Consider the following 21,423-nt stretch of genomic DNA (forward strand, 5'->3'; position numbering starts at 1 on the left):
GTTTTTTTTAAAGAGGAAAACAAAAGAAACTCGTTGGAATAAAAGTGAACCTAAACATGGCTTGTCTAGAAAATGGCGGACAGGTCGTTGCTAACGAGTGCGCCCGATTAATCGATCGCTGATTGGTGGATCAATTCTAGTGGGCGGAGCGATCATAGATAAGGCGTCATGTCAATTGTTTGGAGGTCGCACATAATCTGTATCACATCACTGTTATTGAATCAAACTGAACTGTTATCTGTGCTTACAAAGTCGTGTGAGGGTATATTGGAGTAAACTTGTTGGTTGATCGATTTATTGGTTGTTTAATTGGCCCATATCAATAGGTATATGTTGAGAAAAGGATAAAACTTTCTCCACTTAATCTAAAAGTTATGACTTCGGATATTATCCAGTCTTTTGTCGTTAAAATAAATGTTTCGTAAAGTTGTTTTAGAAACAGGTTACTGTTATTTCATTTTTTTTAAAATTTGATTATCGTTTTTGTGATAAAGAGGTGGCGGGGTACAATTCACACTTTTCTGACATTTTCTGCTCTAGTCTATGCTGTAAAAGTTCATGATTCAGATAAAGCTTTCAAATGAGGTTGAACATCTTCTTAAATGAAAACAATATCTTAGATGAAAATCAAGCTAGAATTAGTAAAGGCTATTCCAGCTCTGATCACATATTTACACTATACTCACTAATTGAAAATAATATGTAATACAAAATATATATACTGCTCATTTATAGACTTCTCCCAAGCCTTCTATATCGGCCTCTGAGACAAACTTACCAAAAAATATAAATGGTAATTTTCTGACCTTAGTTCAAAACATGTGTAGTATCAGAACCATTTATATCAGAAATTTGCGTAAGACAAGGTGAAAACCTTTCCCTTCTCCTATTCTCCCTCTTCCTAAATGATCTGCAAACACATATACACCTTCAAGGCTCAACTGCCACAGAACTAACACATCCTGTAGACCTTATTTTGTGGTTGAAACTACTTGTATTACTTTATGCTGATGACACTGTCATTCTTTCTGACTCAGAAACTTACTTAAAAATAGTTTTAACATATTTCATGATTACTGCGACAACTGGCATTTGTAAATAAATCTCAGCAAAACAAAAAATATAGTTATGATCTTATGCCTAAGTATGTGCTTGGAAATGAAAATTCAGTCTCAAACCTGTGTAGCCATCCTTTTTATTTATATTTAGATTCATTTGATTACAAAATACGAAATCATTGTGGCAAAAAGAGACAATCCTTCATAGATTTGAAATGGAAGGTCCGTATTTTTCTAGATTGTCTTTATTTAAAGACACTTTTATTAAGAGACAACTTTTTGTTACTCCCTTGAGTGGTCTCTAAATACATGATTGACTGTAATTTGATTTCTGACTGTAATTTGATTTCTTCATTAAGCATTTAAAATAGAAGGAATATATGATACCTATAATTAAATTATCGATATCAATAATAAGAACGATATCCCGATATATAAAATATATTATAATTCGAATTCCTTACATCAATCAGCATATGTGTTGATATCAAAACTTGATGTTTGATACCGGAAAATGCATTTTTGCAAGGAATATTGGATATCAAAACAAATAGATACTGGTATTCATATCAAGGATTTGAATTATTGAAATAAAAAAGATTTTTTTTAATCAACAGAGCTCCATATTAATGTTTGATTATACAAAATAGTAATTCCTCTTTTCATCGAACTCGGGGACGGGCATTGAACCCGGGTCGCCATTATAATTTAATGGCATGGTTATATGTTGGTTGTTCGTGTTTTGAAGTCATTGATTGCCGTATAAGCAGGCGATTTTTACAACATGTATCAATAGTTCACAGACGTTACAATATAACATAAAGAATTATGTCAATTTTCAACATCTGCTGTTAATAACTTATTGACCAAATATCAATAGCATATTGGGATAATATTTAAAAGAAGTGAATTAATTATTGTGTGTCAAATTTATAACGGTCACATCGACAGTATTTTGTAGTCATATATGTATACAAGATACCTTTTATCGATTTTTTAAACTGAGCCATGTACTATCGAATAATCATAGTTCATTTTACGTACTTTTAGTTATTGAAATAGCATAATACATGTATGGACCAGTTTACTAACGTCATGGACGTGAAACAAGCGACACATTTCTACGTACATGTATGTTTTATTTTGAGAGCCTTTTCAACGACTTTTTAAAACAGCACAACTTCAAACTTTTGGCCTGACTGAGTGATTTCCTTCAACAACTGCCAGTGAAGTGACCAAAGTTTCGGCCTGATCGAATGATAGCATTCATCCGCAGCATGTTAAGTCACTCCCGTTTTGGCTTGGCGAACTGATTGCCTTCACCATCTACATTTTTTAGTTACTACACTTTCGGCCTGATCGAGTACTTCCATTTACGAACTGCCTGTTTAAGTCAATCAAGATTCGGCTTTGCAAAGTGACTGCATTCGCCAACTGTCTGTTAAGTCATTTAAGTTTCGGCTTAGCGGAGTTAAAGCGTTCAACAACTGCCTGTTAAGTCACTCAAGTTTCGGTCTGAACGAGTGATTCCATTCACGAAATGCCTGTTAAGTCACTCAAGAATAGGCTTGGCGGATTACATCAACCACCTGCATGTTAAGTCTTTCAAGTTTCAAGCTTGGCGGAGTTTGCATTCGCCAACTGTCTGTTAAGTCAATTAAGTTTTGGCTAAGCGAAGTTATTGCGTTCAACAACTGCCTGTTTAGTCACACAAGTTTCAAGCTTGGCGGAGTAACTACAGTCACCAACTGTCTGTTAAGTCATTAAGTTTCGGCTTGGCGGAGTGATTACATTCACCAACTGAATGTTAAGTCATTCAAGTTTCAAGCTTGGCGGAGTTATTGCCTCGCCATACTTCCCGTTCAGACTTTCAAGTTTCGACCTGACCAGGGTTTTAACCAAAAGCCTTTACAGACTTACAACTGTTTATCAGCAAAACCCAGACGTATTTAGTTTTATGGCGATCCATCCGTTTTATTGATATGAGCATTTTCACAATCATTCAGCATTTGCATATATGTTCCTTAATTTTAAGTTCTATAAAGCTGAATCAATATTCCACAAAGATTCATTTTTACCAAGCTTTATTGATAATGTGTGATACAAGTACTGTGTATTTTTCAACAATTTTGATTATAGGCCTCGTACTCTGCCCCCCCCCCCCCCCTTCCTCCCTCCCTCCATTCCCCACACCAGATGATTGCCTCTGTCTTCCTTGCATCTGGGAAGCTCAAGCAAGAGGAATGTTTGTTTGGTCACATGACAGAATGTCACAGGAATGCATGACAGAAAGTACTGGTTCTACTCGGAATAAAGCTACCCGGTAGCAGCTCGATAAGCCACATGCTTTTGATACAATCGAAATACAAAGAATAGAATTCAACAACCCCCCTGCATGCCTGTTTTAAAATAAACATGCATGAGTTCAGTCTTTCATCCGCTTTTGTCACATTGCTTCGTTCTCCAGTAAAGCAATAAAGCATTTACTTGAAGCACAACAAGTGTGTCGCTGGCTTTCAAATATCGATACATGTCGCACTAGAGATATATTCGCATCTAGTTCCTGTAATTTTACGAGACGGCTTTCCATATAAAAGGATTCGAATCAATACGGCTGTACATAATTCACTTCAAGGTGGTGAGGACAATGTTTTTAACGGTAAGTTTTCATTTTTCTTTAACAATTTGTGTTGATAAATTATGCTCATTTTGTATCTGTAATGATATAACTTGTCCAGTGAACATTGGCTTGAACGACATTGTCTATTAAATAACATAATAATTTAAAAGTTCTTTGTGTCTTATAAGATGTACGAATGTGAATAATTCAATCTCTTGGTGGTTTATACATATATATATATATATATATATATATATATATATATATATATATATATATATATAATAACTTTTTAGTCAACTCTCAACACAAATATTAATTGCTCTAACTATCGGTGCTGTTATGGAAATTAAATCATCGAAAATTGATAACAGCCATATAACGGATCGTTACTAATGCTTTTGGTTGGAGCATATAACTTGCAGAATATGTAATCTCGTTTGGATATGTAACATATTTTGCGATGTATGTCATGCACATAATCTCAATGTAAAATGCTAAATTGATTGTTGTTTGCGTAAAGAATTACCAAAAAAAACGTAATACAACAGCATTTGTTAAATAAAGCTACACACAATATTACAATATATACAAAAAAAAAAAAACCAGCGCTACCCATAAAATATGGCATTTCATAACTGGATCAACAGCTATAGATTATGTTTTTGCGTCTCTTTTATATTTTGTAAGAGCGCAAATAAACCGTTTATCAGCGCTGCACTGTCAAGGTCGGGTTGAGATTGTATCTACAGCGGCAATCGATCCGTCATGAACTATGGTAAGGAAAACAATACCATATGGTGGTTGTTCTGATCAGATTGGTCACATACATAGCCAGGAAAGAAACACAGCATGTCAACGCCAGGTCAATTGGATTGATATGCGTCTTTAAATTTTATTATTTTGTCGCCTGTTGCGGTAGCGGCTTTTCTTGAATTAAATCGATCGAAATCTTGATTTGCCGCGGCTATTTCAAGGCAAAAATCGATGTTCGGATAGCGAGCTGCGTGTACTGCGGCAGGTTTTACTGAACTTGCAAGGATGTCCATTTAGCGGCCAAGTGATGGAAAATGCGTACTTCACATTTTAAGATGAATATGTCATTTATTGACTAGGGACAATTTGAAACACTTCATAAAACACCGTAGAGGCGTAACGGACTTCATTATAATACGTGTTCAATTTAAATAATGGAATCTCAAGAAATATGACATACCATTCTTCATAAGTTGAATCATAAATAAAGGAATTGCAGGGTCTTGAAGAATTAAGTCTCATATGACAAAAATACAATAGAATACAAGCCTTTTATACAACAGAATCTGAATAAAAAGTTAAACTACGCCACAGATTTACTTATAGGTCTGATAGAAAAAAAATCCGTCACTGTTTTTAATTTAATAAATGTTATTAAAGAAGATTTCAAATGGTATTTATAATTTAATATTAATATTTTAAATACCAGTATATGTTTAATCAAGGTTTTGATTATTTAATGTCATTTTATTTGTAAACTGCCACAGTGCTAGCCTTATAGTACTAGTATATGGCTTGTGGTAAGTCGACATGTATATGAAGTCAATTTGATTCGACTGATCCGTAGAATTTTCCCGAGGACAGAGCATTAAATAATGCTCGCATGATTTTATACTCTTTTATTGATTAATATTTCTTCTCACAAAGAAGGAGACAAAGCACTGCACTTGTCCATTTGTCTGTAAGTTTGTCCGTTTGTTCCAAAAGTTGATTTCGCTCAACCCTTCACAGCTTGTGACATTAATGTGTAAGTGATCATAATGGTAGGAAATGTTACTGCGACACGTATTGGCAGATACATGGATCTTTGTCTTTGAACTATACAATACATAGTCCCTGCAATTGTGTTTACGCAATTTCACTTAAACTACTCGACGGATGTCGCTTAAACATTTGCAGGTCGGAGCCCAAACTGTACCCAGAGCAATTAACTCGAGATTCGCACAAGGCATTACACCAAGCCGCATTACTAAAGCTACTTTACGGTGGACATTTAAACAACTGCGGATCGCCTCTTGACCGTTACCATGCTAATCCCTCAGGGATTGATGTCGCGTTGGTATAGAGGATATAATGGACCTCTAGCGATCGGGAAGCCACGGTTTCGACCTCCTTTCGGAGCGTTTTTAAGATTGTCACCAAATACTCCAAGTGCTTGTTCTAACTATTAAACGAACTCGATAATGTCTTAATAAGGAGTATGCGCGATATATCATTTCGAGTGTATTTGAATCTGGTATCAATGTGTATTGTCGTGAGTCGCGTAGACTATTGTGGGTTGTACTCCATAATTTTAAGGCGACAGTTGACAATACAAGATGTTTGCTGCCGTTCGGACCTCGACATTAAACAACGACACTCGTCAATAATCAACAAATCAACGACATTCGATTTTCGATGCAACATTTCTTGCCAAACCCTGGCGCGACAATCAAATCTTCAACTGTCGTGACGTCAATTGTCGTTGTTGATTGTTGAGGGACGCATTTCACGTCGCGTTAATTGCCGTGTGTAAATTTTAAAAGGCTAAATAAACGTGACAATACCAGGATTCCGAATATATTGCTTACGGTGTCTGTATGATTAACACAGATCAACGTCCACTAAAATTAAGGCCGCGAACGACAAGCAGAAAATTACAGTAGTGCATACGTGCATGCGTCGGCGAGCAACGGTTCTCGCAATGACCGTGCCAATACCATCAACGCACTCTGATATTTGTTATATAAATCCTCCTTTTCAAATTGTCCTCTAAGTTTGTTTAAGCCCACAGGCAGAGCAATATGAAACCATTTTATAATTTACTAGCGCTACCGTAATGTTGATTTTCAAATGTTAAACAGTATCTGTTTTTTGCACTCGGAAAAAAACAGGAAAAACGCAATTTTCCTTTGTATCTCAGATGTATTTACAGAGAGTGCATTGTAGGAGAAATTAACACACCAATCGTTAATATAATACATCATATAATTAAAAATGCCATTTCTATTTGTTTAAATGAAAAAGATCATATATAAACCATTTATATATATATATATATATATATATATATATATATATATATATATATATATATATATATATATATAATATACACATGCATATTTTGAAGTATAAATCTCGATGTATTGCTTTTGCGTCCTAACTATGATTTTGTATGTCGATTTAGTATGAATTACTTTTTCCCGGATGTGTTATATATTTTGAAATGTGTCACCAAAGTTCGTTTCACAATTTAGGAGAGAAAGTATTTATCGAATGTTGCCCTATTAATTAAGCAACGCATTAAGTACACGAGTAAAATGTATCGTTGCATACATCATGGTTTCTATACAGGCCCGTACCCAGGCCATGGGCCCAGGGGCCCGGGCCCCCCCCCCCAGCTGGCTGTCGAACTATGATTTTTTTAATAATCGGCCCACTGCAATTGTTTCTCTCGTGCAAGGGCCCACAGTACACTTTCCCTCAAAACAAAAGAGCAGCTATGTTTTATTGTCCCCGATAAACAAGGGGATTAACGCTCGCCAATCGAGATAAGCCTCTAGGCAAAGTTTTCTTATCGCCTTGTACACACATCCCCGATCAGTCCCCCATTGTGATCATGAATGCTTCATCTATCGATGGTTGATGTAACATGTATTTTGATACGTGCAGCGAATGGAAGCAACTCTACAGGAGTTCGTAGACTATGGTCTGATAATTTCCGACGCAAGTTTTTTTACCTTCTTTGAGAAGGCCCTAGGCGTATTTTTCCCTTCTAAAAGTTTAATTGTTTTTTTTTTTAAACCTTTTATTGGGAATTTTTAGGTCCCAATATATACTTTTTGCATTGAGAATAGGGACCTGAATTTGAACCGGAACAAAAACACTGACAAAGGTATTAAAACTGAGTAATTATAATTTTTGAAAGGAAATCACTGAAAAAGACTACGATGAGATAGTTAACATGTTTGTTTTAAAGAAAAACAGATTCATAAATTTGCCGAGCAACAGATAAGAATTTGGCAGAATTCAGTATTTTAAATAATTGAGTACCGAGAATTGAGTAATATCAACCTATTAATGGCTCATAGGTAAAAAAATGAAAATTGAAATACAAATCGATCTCATTATATAAGTTAACCTGATCCAGTGTAGAAGAATATTGTTTAATCAAATTATCTCTTTCCTTGAATTTGTTTGAAAACAGTAAAATATGTTAAATTGATTATTTAAGACTTTCATTATTTCCCCCAAAAATTAGGCGTTTCGCGCAATTTTTTTCCTCAAAAATGGCAAGGTCTTTCCCAAAAAATCAGATTAAAAAAACCTGTGACGTTATTGATTTGTGAAAAAAAATGGTGGAAGCAATACGAGAGTTGATGTGGATAATCGTCAGTTTAAACCAGTAAGTTTCGGAAATCTAAAGCTTTTAATATTGTTGTGAATTCACACCAATGTTTAAAGCTTAAGACTTCCGAAATGTGCTGATTTACTTGTTATATTCCATTAATTCATATCACAAAATACGTTTTTTATAAGCATTAAAATTCACCTTGCAAAGTCCCAAATTAAAAAAAGTATATATATAGGGAGGGGGGACCCCTCCCAAACCCTCCCCGGTTGGGCCCCCCCCCCCCCAGTCAAAAAATCCTGGGTACGGCCCTGCAATAGAAACGTGAAGATTTACACATGTGTAATACAACATTTTTAAGCGTTTTCATTGGCTGAGTTTTCGTTTATTGACCAATCGCATTTGTTATTTTGCTGAAATGACGTTGCAGCGTCAAATGACGTCACGAAATGTAAAAATCATTCGGGATTTTATCATTATGTTTGCGTAAATATTTATTTAATTTGCTCATTTAAAAGCATGTGATAAAAAGATCTGACACTCGTTGTCATATCATACCATATTTTATTAAAGTCGTCCAGGAAATTCGTTAGTAAGCCCGCCAAAGGCTCGCTTACTAACAAAATTCCTGAACTCTTTTAATAAAATATGGTATGATATGACAACTCGTGCCAGATCCTATATATATTTATGGTACATACGGATGCGTAAAACACACCATTCATCGAAAAGAAAATGGTTGAGCTAAGGCTAATGTAAATTACCCGTACTTGATTTTTTATAAAATATTAATTCCAGAAAACAGCTAAGAAGTTGTTGGAGAGCCTGTGGTCACTGACGTGCTGCGAGTACGGCTGCTGCGACTGTTGCCATGACGACTCGCCGCCGCCACACAAGAGGATCACCAAATCCGACATACAACACTCATTCCGGGATTCGCTGTCGCGCCTCGACTCCACCAGCTCCGCGGCTGAGTCAACCAGTACGGCGACGCCACGGAGCATCCACGAGAGAGCAGAGTCCGACAGCGTTTCACGCGCTGACTCGGTTTCGTCTGCCACGTCCGCATCCCAGTTCTCGTTCGAGTACAAAAAGCCGACCACCACACCGATCATTGATATGAAGCCTATTGAGTTTTGGGCTGCTAATAAAGAAACTATCCAACCAAAACAAGGCCGTCGTCGCCTGCCAAGCGAAACAGAAATAACCATAGAAAACTTCCAAAAGGACCTCTACAAATCTGACAAAACCAACATACCAGCCTGCCTGACAGACGAAGAGAAACTATCAAAATACCAGTTGGGACAGATACATTTTGGTTTACATTATGAAGTGTCGACTGGTGTTCTGGTTGTGAAGATTATCGAGGCCCGTGAGCTGCCGCCGCCGTACTGTCTTGACGAGCACAAGCAGGATCTGGCCCACTCGAACCCCTATTGCCGCGTCTCCCTGGTTCCCGATGCCAAATCCTCGCATCAGACCTCGGTGCAGCGCAAGACTCAGGATCCTTCCTGGAGCGAGTACTTCATGTTCGAAATCCCCTTTAAGGAGCTCGGGGATCGTACCCTCGAAATCCTCATCAAAGACTTTGACAAATATTCTCGTCACTGTAACATAGGTCAGGTGCATTTTCCACTTGAGGGCCTGAACCTTGTGAAAGGCATCCACACGTGGAAACCGCTGTCGCCATGTAACGCTGTAAGTAGTATGTTGCTTGCCGTGCCCGGTATGTTTGGTATATGATCCTTTTTCTATACATTTTATATACATTTTATGGGCATGTTTTAAATAAATTTCTGGTGTATGTTTTTAAATCAGACGCCAGCATTGACACAACTAGTAGCAAACACGCGATAGTGTCTTTTATAACTAAGCAATGTTCATATTAAAGGAAACGGGATCGTTAGTGGCCTAAGCGAGAAAGAATCATAATACTCATGTACCTTCAACAAATTGAAGTCAACTCTTTACATTTCACAGAAGTGGTTGAATACATAGACTCTGTACGTATTTGCTATCAGTTTTGAGACCCAAGATACTGACTTATATCAAATGGATATCGCAAACATGTTATGATCGCTTATGAAATGCATGAAAGCGGTCATATATTTACTTTCCTTAGTTTAGCTTAGTAACCTGTTGCCTAGTAAATATGTTTAGTAAATACAATATCGCTACTCTACGTTATATGATAGTATGCCACTAGTAAACAATCACAATGTATACGCTGATCCAATATAAGTTGTGTTATACCCCTGACCGATAAATCCTATTAATTCCGCCCATTTCCAAAATTATTATGTCACTGATAACATCTTAGCCTCGCCAAAATTTGAGAATATGTAAGGAGAGATTGATAGAAAAAGTGGAAGTAATTTGAAAAAAAAACATACATAATTTATTGATGAAGATATTATTGTAAATAGCGGACCTACACATACATAATTTATTTATAAATATGTAATTATATATAACGGAACAGTTGGTACTGTAGGTAGTTGTTAAAGTCTATCCGATCGTACTCTGCATGGCTTACAAATGATATGAACAATAGTTTAGCAGCCCAGTGATGAACATATTTTATAACGTTTATATTGGAGTTCTGAATACTTGCAATGGATTGAAGAAACATAATTTGTATGTGATGCTGCGGCAACTCGTAAGAGCTAATTAGGAAAATGCGTCGACGAACAGGCCTGGAGGCAAGCGGCATTTCTGATGAAAATATTTTCCGTTTAGGATAGTTCATAGGAAAATCTCGAAATTGGATTATCTGAACATACTGGACATAACCGGAAGGGTTGTCATAAACTGTTTAAATACATAGCCGCTATTAATGGTTAGGTCATATTACAATGAAATTCTTGGCGTTCTATTTAAAGCAAGGTTAATATCCTCTTTTCTTAATGCCGAGGACATTTTTTTGTGCGTCATTAATAGCATAACCGGGCGCAGATACTTATTACAATATTCTGATTTTAAACGTGGCTGGAGAGTATTTACGTTCGGGGGATCTTTATTTCAAAATAATTCACTCGTTATAGAACATACTATTCAAGCAGACAGCTCTGCTGCTTGAACACGACTCAATCTTGCAGCACTATCGCAAAATTTCAATTGTTTAATTATAGAATTAATACGTTGGCAACATCGACCAAGTTTCTGTTCGAATGTCCGTAGTCCTTCCCCCCCACCTGAACAGGCGATTTTATTGTAAACGGTATACGAATTAATGACGATCATCGCGTCTGTAGAGTGGCTGTTCAGTGGCGTTATCTTGGTCACAGTTATGAGTCAAATGTCATTTCAGTATGTTCTGTTTTTGCTTTGATTTTGTTCTAACGACGAATTATCGAACCCACTTTCGACCCATTACATCAATATAGAGTGTACCAGTATGATAAGCCTTGGCTATGCGACGAAGATGGCCGATGGGAATTATTGATAGTATAGCATCACCGAATACTGACTCGGTCTTTATTTGTCGTCGCATTGAAGTGTTTCAGGCTTTGTTGAGTGATATTTTTATTTTACCATGGACGGGATTGGTTATAATTAAAACTGTCTGTCAAAACATATATTTTTATATTATTTGTGTATTTTTACGATTTTTGAAATAATAGACTTCAAGTACGTATTTCTTACAGAATTTAATATTGTTTGCAATCGTATACATGCTCATTTTGCCTAATCAATTGATGATCCAAGAAATACAGGGTGCGCTTAGTGTTTTCAATACGTTACAGTGTCAAAGACCGTTAAAAAACTCGTTGGGCTAAAACGATCATCAATAATCGGTCGATAAAATATATTCGTGTTATATAAACGCGACGTTATACAGGCACATTTATTAATTGGGCTGTATAAGTTAAGGTCTTTGTTATTATTTTTGAACATGCAATCAATCAATGTAATAATACTTATATAAAACGTTAGAACAAAAGTATTCTCCCGGATCGGGTTTGCTCCTCACAAAATATGATTGTTTCCCTTGTACGGCATTCAATCGAGCTCTACGGTTGGCTGCAATGGTTTAACAAATTTTTAAGAACTTTTCTAAGATCGAACTGTTCGGTTCGTGAAAAGGTCATTAAAAAGTGCTTATATACTAAACGTCTACACGTTTAAAGAGTGTTGCAAACATACATTAAAAACATAACATAAACGGTTTTGTGTGAGAAATACCCCTTATAATGTCCAATCTAAGTTTAATGAATATTCCAAATTCACATAATACAATGCTATGAATTTACTGTAGTCATTATGTACTTTCATATAAATTAAAATACATTTGACACGATATGTATCAGCTATGTTTTTTTTCCAATCAATACGAACATTGTAGACTTAAACGGTTTGGTATTTATTTCCGTGCTTATACTGTATATAGTGGTATAGTGAACGTTATTAAAGTAAATTTAAAAAAAAGTAAATAAAAAACTACAACTTTGCTGTAAGATATGGAAAACATTGTCATTATTTAAATCTCTATATATGAATAATACAATTTTATAATAAATGACAAACAAATATTTAACTTGCAACTGTTCAAATTGAAAAACGTCTTAAGTTCTAAAATGTCAACACCTTTTTTTGAACACAGACACACCAATAAGATATACTATTGTATTGTGATAAACCTTTTATTTTTCATGGAACCGAACTTGGTGTTAATTGTTTTTGCACAGTGGTTCCAATATTGGTTCTCAGACTTTCATTTCATTCCATCTGATATATGTACAAATAATAAACAATATTTAATAAGTATAACATTTTATGTATGCTCTGTGTAAAAAGTAAAAAAGTACTATATTCTTGTCAGATCATACTGACGAAACAGAACATTGTCTATACACATTTCACACTCACCATGTAGACAATAGCGAGTAGAGAAATGGTCGGACGGACAAGCGAGTGCATGATTTATGGAAATTATAGAGCACGAAATGGCGTTCGTTTCAAATGCTTGCAGCAGTCAAAATAAAACATTTAATTTCTTACTAAATTTGACCAAACGAACCACCTGAATGCACAATCAGCAAAATTCTCAGAAGGTTGTTATACTGCTGCAACTCACATACTCCTGATTGAAGGCCGTTACGTCATTAGCGAATCCGATCCGCGAACATACTTTCATGTCACGTTTATAAACTTATAATACCATTGATTGATTAAATGTCCAATCGATACTATTTAGAACAAAATCTTATAAAGCAAACGTGGATACCCAATGTCTGAGCATTGTATATACATGTAAACACTGCATGTATATACACGTACCGGTAATCACTTTTTGACATAACACGACTTTATTCTATCGGTCCAATATTGATCCACGTTTTCGTCCAGCGAAGTATTCTTCTTGGATGGTCTCTGACACAATATGAGTTTATAATTTACAAAATTGTACAAAAATGAACAAATACTATTAATATTTTTTTAAGCAATGGCAATGTCAACGTCAATGGCAAAAAAAATATCAGTCCATACAGACGACCGCCGAATAAACAGACAAAACAAAACGTGAAATTGACAACGTTCTATTGTGTTAATATTTTCTAGGTAAGCTAAAACATATTTAACTGGGATCAAACAGTTTTGAGTAACTTTTATATTTTGAAAGTTAGTTTTGGATAAAAAATTACAAAACTTTATAGTACAGTATATTTTTTAAAGATGAGGAACAAAGGTTGTTTTTTTTTTAATTGTAAAGCATGATAAGTTATAATTGTTTGAGCATTTTTTAAATAGCTTAACAGGACTCAATCTTCTAACTAAATAAAAAATAATATTACATCTTACTTGAACGTACAACATGTCTGGATACTTGTTTTTGCTCAATCCCTAATTCTTACGTTACCGTTTCGCGTTAGTCAGCGTCCATTATTAATTTAAAAAAAACTACGTTGGCAAAGAAAGTATCACAGTCAAAGAAGTAATGAGTTTTATATACACATGTATATATTTACTCTTTGTTTATTGCTATGGAATTTAGTTATTTGCTTTATCAGATTGCTGTTCAACAAGTACCTCCGTTTTGTTAAACCTTGATTATAAACAATAATTTAAAGTGATTTATGTAGGTATTGATCCTTACTTATTCCAGTGTACCCGTTTTTAAGAAATCGAAATTAAATGTGATAGTTTGCTGAATACAAAAAAACCCTCTAGCCTGAACTGATGTGTTGCAATGGTTGTCATGAGGACAGCGTTTAATTATTTTTTTTCGTATAATCAAATAAGAAACTTTGGATTGCTTATTTCCTTAATTGTCATATTTTAAAATTCATGCTTAAATGCAAACACAAATATTGCTGTTACATCATGAAAATTATATGACATGATGAATATTTTGGTTATATGTAAATAACTGCGATTGAATTATTCATCTGCCTTTTTAGTATACTGCTAAATATTGATTTACTTATATCGTATTGTAAACTTTTCATGGGCGTCCCTTTGATGTTTTGCATCAAGAGCTTTAATGTGCATGTATGTTGAGTTCATTTGCGTTATCCATTCAGTTCTTCCACGCAATATGCGGTAATACATTACAACTGTCGTAGTTCTATGGTCAAAACCAATGCGGTAATCATTTGAAGGTTTGCAAAATGTATATTGATATTTTAACCAGTAGGTGTATTTAGAAGTTTATGATATCCGTTTGTACCTGAGGCTGCATTATGTCAGAATGTCATTATGTCACCTTCAACAATTTACTACCAGATGCACGAAAGTTGGGGCGGATATATATCGTAGGTGCATTTTCCTGCTATTTGATGAACATCAAAACCCACATGCGAATTGAGTCGGACTTGAAACCGGGTCGCTAAGGTGAGAAGCGCATGTACCTACCACTGCGCTTACCGGACACCTTCTCTATAGGTTCGCATAGAGGAACATCTAATTACACTGCGCTTACCGGACACCTGCTCTATAGGTTTGCATGGAGGAACATCTAATTACACTTTTGTACCAGTACCTTTATAAGCTGGGCTGTTCTTTTATTTTACAAAATTTCTTACGGAGATAGGTTGTAGGCTGTTAAATATTGGTTTGCTCATGCGTCCCGTGTGTCGCTTCAGGACCGCCACGAGCTAGGTGAGCTGCTGCTGTCGCTTAACTACCTGCCGAGCGCCGGCAGACTCAACATTGACGTCATCAAAGCCAAACAACTGCTGCAGACGGACATCGTCGGCGGATCAGGTACCACAACTGCTGTGTACTGTGTTGTTGTTTCTGGGTTATCTCACTTTTGAGTAAACCTTTAAAGAAAACTGTACAAGCTACGCTGTTAGTGTCTTTTCATATATTGGCGCGATTGTATAACTTACTGGCCATCATCAACATAAGATAAAACACGATCATCCGGAAAAAACTTGCAGCTGACAGATCTTATTTTGTTTAAGAAAGACAAGCATGCAATCAATTATTTGTTGAGTTACTTCTATTCCTACTTGAATGTAATACATGCTTATGTTGATAACGATTTCACAAACTACATGATATTTGATTTTATGATCTAGTACTAAATCCTGGATTATTTCATAATTAGGAGATACAAGGTTGTAATAAGGAAATGTTACGTCCTAGTGAAGAGGATTAATGTGAACAAGTTACTATCTGCAACTACCTAGGATTTATTATATCATAATAAACACACATAAGGACTTCTCATACTGCAATATAAAAAGTCATTTGAACAGCATATAGGCCATAACGGCTCGGTTAAGTTTTGTTTTCGTTTTAGAATGCCAAATAAAAGACATTTCAAAATAAAGACTCACGTTTGTAACACGGCGAGCTGTAATGTGACAAAGGAAATGTCAATGTTTGTTCTCTTCGGTGCATAATTAAAACTTACAGCTTCCTAATAAGCAAACAGTACCTCATAATTATTAGATATTGCTAAATTCTTACTGATAGAAGCTACATAATGTGGCACTTGTGCGTTTCCACAACAAACTAATGCGGTGTTGAGCCTCATAATTTGCATACTTTCAGATCCATTTGTGAAGATAACATTGGTGCACTTCGAAAAGCCAGTGAAAACAAAGAAGACAACGTTCAAGAAAAACACGCTGGACCCAGTGTTCAACGAGTCGATAACATTCAACATCACTCATCAACAACTCGAGACAGCCAGTCTCGTAATTTCCGTTTGGGATTATAACTCGAAAAGTAAGGATGACTTTGTCGGAAGGGTCGTGCTCGGTAAATATGGGACTGGCCCACACGAGGCAAACCATTGGCTGCGCATGCTCCAGTCGCAGCGAGTTCCGGTTGCGCAATGGCATTCACTGCGCACTCGCCAAGAATGCGACCAGGTGTCGCCAGCTTCGATCGCTGTGCTTTAACACACCAAGTTTTCAAGGAAATAGAGGAATCTTGCTTATACAACATTAAACACAGCCAGCGAGTAGAACGAAACAAATACGATTTACACGAAAAGCATCCTGATTTTGCGGTTGTGAAATTAACTTGTTATTGTTTGTTGTTATGTTTTGTTTCATGTGACCCATGTTCATCATATAAAACATGTTAGATCAATTCGTCTTTCTTTAAAACGTAATGTTCGGTTATGCAGCGTTGAAGTTGAGTTATAAGTTTTGTTCGAAACTAGTCCATGGTGCAGGATCACGTGACTTTTGGGGGTTCCCATTAAACGTTAATGCATGTAAACACACCGGTAAGTAGTGTTTTTTTCGGCGTTAACTGTATACGCCAGCTTTTCACCTTAGCCTGACCTTTGTTAGCGTCCAATAGAATTCAAATAAAACTTCCCGCGGCCAAGTACAGATGAATACACTTCATTGACTGCATTGGCTGATTTGATAATACCACTAGAACATTGGAAACATGTCCGCGTCTTTGTAACACTGTTTTACTGCGTGTTCAGCATGAAACAGTTTTATCTCTAATAAAAAGGCTTAATAGATAGAACAGTTTTACACTCAATCTCGACATCAATACAGTTTGTGAGTGCACCTTTTATTTTCAGAGGATTTTCAGGGCGAGAACGTTGTGTACTTAAAGGCCATGTGCTCATATTTAGTACTGACTTCCATATTCCTGTCAACATGTTATATGAAAAAGTATAAAGAGCAGTGGAAGCGATGCCTCACTTTAATGCATTGCATTTCAACCCGCGAGGTATACGGGGTCAGTTCGCGGTTAGTGTGTTTGAATGTCAGAGTTTATATACAGGTAACACCTTATGTGCTGTTCGGAGTTCGCGGTCAGTAACATAATAGTTATATAATAAAGACGCTATAGCGTGAACTAGGTGAACTGGAATTTTCTTTACCACCAGAAAGATGTGAAATGAAGATATCCAGCGATATTATTTTATGGCATGTCAATAATAGATTCTTAATGTGTTTTCAACAATACCATGATAAATATTATTTTTAATTAATTAACAAGAATTATTCCATCATATTTACTAATGTATTATTGCAGCATATTAACTAATGTATTAAGTATGAGCGCGATGATTCTCGATACTGTTAATAATCGAATCAAATACACGTAGCAATGCCCGATAAACCACTCAAACAGGTTTGTTCGAAGAACGCGCGTATACATATTTAAAATATGTACGGAGACTTCGCGTGTGGCCGGTTGACTTTGGTTTTCTGTTTTGTATCCATAGGTTTATGACCAGCAATATGTAATAATGTAAAATAAGCCGCGAAAACTCCGCGTAACATCCCGTACTGCGTTTGATGCAGCTAAAAACTGCACAGAAAAAGATATTAGCTATCCTTGTTCTCATTCATTTAAATCTTTACCTTCCATAAACTCCAACCACAATCAACGCCGTATATCTTTTTTAAAGATATTTCTTGTTTCCAAATAACTTGTTTAAACAAGATTTATTAAGAATTTCAACTAGTGCATAAAAGACAGATTTTTATGCTGCTTATGGCAATATGAAATACACCAGAATTACTTAATTTAATAAGCCTGTGTTCTTGTTAAAACATTCCTTGTGTACTGTACGGTTATGCTTCACGCAAAGTGAAATTTTGTCACCGATTTTAGAAGTATTCAATGATTTATTCTTATACCTTAAGATATCGATACAAACTGCAAAACAAACTGTCTGTTATGCATTTAAGATTTTGCAAATGTGTGTGTATTTCAATAACTTGAGATATTTAAAATAAATAAAGTTCTTAACGGCGTGATTACATTCTGTCCAGTCCGTGTGTAAACCCCTGACACCCCGTTGATTCTGCACCCTGTAGTCGCGACATGCGTCTAAACAACGCTATAGCTATGCGTGTCACATCACTGAAATCACTTGTAAACAGTAGCGTTACAGTGAAATGACCTCTTTTTGACAAATTTGATTACAACAGTTGAACATGCGATATCATCGACCTCGAGTTTTTCAAATTGTACAATTAATGTTGTAAATACCAATACTCTACACTAAATAGTTAAACCTAACATGTATATGTAATCCTGGCAGATTTTTTAACGATCACATGTAAAAATATGATAAAGTATTTCGATATTCAAGTTAGTATAGCCACAAACCAGTTTTTCATTGAAATGTCAATGTATTTACAAAAATGGATTTAACACGCTATTGGAAGAGCAACTGCAAAATCTGTATGGAAACATTTCGATTACTTAATGACGATGCATTCAAATATTCGAGCTGCATAGACGTTAACCTAAGAAACATCCTAGCATCAAGAACAATATCTCAGCGTTTCACTAACATGTTCTCGGCTTTTCGGCTCATTAAATGTTTGTGCATATTATCAAAAAATTCGTTTATGCATAAATTGTTCGTTCCTGACAATCCATACACTGATGGAATTACATCCAAAAAGATGAAAATGACCAAAATGTCAACATTCTAAACGCAACAATAGACGTCTATACGCTCGGGTTTTAATTAAAGTTCTGTTTCGATTTAATGTATTGTCGATCGGCATATCGAAGACGTTGGCGTGCTTTTTTCAGACTTGTTAATGATAAAGTAGTTCGATCATGAATATTTGCGTTTAAGTCGCTTACGGATTGATACCCTCGGGAAATAAAGGCGGGTCACACGATCATATAATTACACTACACTAAATAATTAAACCTAACGTGTATATGTAATCATGGCAGCTTAATATTTTATTACACGTGAACATACCATTACAAACATGACGTTGACGTGCAAAATATTGGCCAATCTTATCGTTCCATGCTCACATACATTTGATCGAGCTATGCTGTTTCCAGTCAAATATCGACGTCGTTGAATATTTAAACTTTTTATGAAAAAGTAGTACGGTAATGTACATAAAGGTATAAATTCGCATACGGAATTACACCATCTGGAAATTAAAACATGTCAAGCGATCATATTATCCAATCAAAAACAACGTTGACGTGAAAGTGAAAGAATAACAGAATAGTAAACGTTTCAACTGACAAACGATGAAACTCTTAACTGATTAGTAACTTTGGTAGACATCTTGAAGAATAACTCAACAGCCTAAAACATTATCACAGTTTTGCTCAGTTAAGCATTACTATGCAAACCTACCTATAGTAAGTAACAAGAACATGTTTAAAAAAGATATACGGCGTTGATTGCGGTTGGTGTTGGTGAAAGACAAAGAATTCTATCAAATAGATCAAAGGTAGCGAAAACTTTAAAGCGGAAGCCTTTTCCTGCGCAGTTCTTAGTTGCATCACACGCAAATCAATTACGGGATGTTGCGCCAGAGTTAATTGCTTATTTTGAATTATCAGATATAATTGATCATATATCTATAAATACAAAACATCAATGAAGAATGGAAATGAAATGGAAAAAAATAAAAGTCAACTGGCCACACGCTTTTATCCAAACGCATTTGAGATATTTATACGCGCATTCTTCGAACATACCTCTATGTGTAGTGTGCCGGACGTTGTTATTTGATTCGATTATTATAAGAATCGGGGCTCATCGCGATCATTAAATTGCTCAATATGGTGGAATAATTCTTACTAAATTTATAAAAAATAGTACTTATCACGAAAAAGTTGATAATATGGCCGCTTATCTTAATTTAAGATATTTCTGGTCAAAATATAATTCAAGTTCACCTAGTTAAGGCGATAGCGTTGATATAACGATTCTTGTACCGACCGCGAACTTACCCTTGATACCTTGCGAGATGGAACGTATGACGTTACCATTTGTGTCAAAAGTCAACAAGACCTACGAGGTAAAAAGAGAAATGTACGTCGACGTACAATATGTACGTCAACGTACATTATTTTGTACTTCGACGTACAAAATTGTACATTCGACGTACAATTTTTACCGACCCTTGAGTGTTAGCCAATCAGAAGACCCCTTACATCTGTTGATTTGATCCGCATGTTAAACATTCTCTGCGCTATTTTCAGACTCTTTATACGATTTTTATATCAAAATTTGATTCCATATTATTTTGTCTATACTTTCTAAACAATAGTGTTACCACAATAAAACAGCGGAAGTCTACACTGTGTATTAGCAACCTGCTGTGGTAACCCTAACCCTAACCCTATCCCTTTGAGCGTCAAGTTATGACATATAGATCAGACATCGGCCGGCTGTCTAATAAAGTGTATAATATTTATAACTTATACCGATTTTAGATCAATACCGTCAAGTAGATACTTATTTTTAATTCTTGTTTTCTTTTGTTTTTTTAATTTTGATATTTTTATTGATTTTGCCCTCAATTAAAAAAGAGATTTTAAACATTTTTTATGACTAAATCTGAAGGAAAAAGCGGCGCACGAGACGAGTATTTTGATTAGCTGTTCAGAAAATTTGTACGTCGACGTACAAAAAAGTAAATCGAAGTACAAATTGTACTTCGACGTACAAATATATACGTCGAAGTGTATTTCATATTTGTACGTCGAAGTTCATTTTTTGTACGTCGACGTACATATTGTACGTCGACGTACATTTCTCTTTTTACCTAGTAGGTCTTTTTGACTTTCGACCCAAATGGTACGCCATAGGAATGAAATGCATGACAGTGGTAACACGATTTCATTGCTGGAACGACGACTTGTATGAAACTTTTTACTTGTACATGTTTAACGGTAAATTAAAACAAGAAACCGTCAGGAGACGGGTGATGCTCCCCAAAGGTTTTTTTGTCACAATATTGCACTATATATTCAGATAAAAGGAAACGTCTTGAGGGCACAGTAGTTTGGGGGACAAGAATTTGTTTATAGAAAATTTCAAAGGGCCATAACTCTGTGAAAAAATCATCCGACCAGAACCCGCTGATAATATGAACATCTCCTCTTGGTAGTGAAGCTTCCCATAAAGTTACATTGAATTCCGGTCATTAGTTGCTGAGAAATAG

At 35.6% G+C, this 21,423-nt stretch overlaps 1 protein-coding gene across 1 annotated transcript; it reads left to right on the forward strand.

Moving 5' to 3' along the window:
* Nucleotides 1-3,524: 3,524 nt before the first annotated feature.
* LOC127868412 (synaptotagmin-17-like) lies at nucleotides 3,525-17,682 on the forward strand. Its single transcript, XM_052410179.1, has 4 exons — nucleotides 3,525-3,717; nucleotides 8,846-9,745; nucleotides 15,133-15,253; nucleotides 16,052-17,682. Exons 1-4 carry the CDS (start codon nucleotides 3,706-3,708, stop codon nucleotides 16,402-16,404), a joined length of 1,386 nt encoding a protein of 461 aa, XP_052266139.1. The 5' UTR covers nucleotides 3,525-3,705; the 3' UTR covers nucleotides 16,405-17,682.
* The last annotated feature ends 3,741 nt before the right edge of the window (nucleotides 17,683-21,423 follow it).

This window comes from Dreissena polymorpha, chromosome 2, assembly GCF_020536995.1.
Source record: "Dreissena polymorpha isolate Duluth1 chromosome 2, UMN_Dpol_1.0, whole genome shotgun sequence".
Classification (NCBI taxonomy): Eukaryota; Metazoa; Mollusca; class Bivalvia; order Myida; family Dreissenidae; genus Dreissena; species Dreissena polymorpha.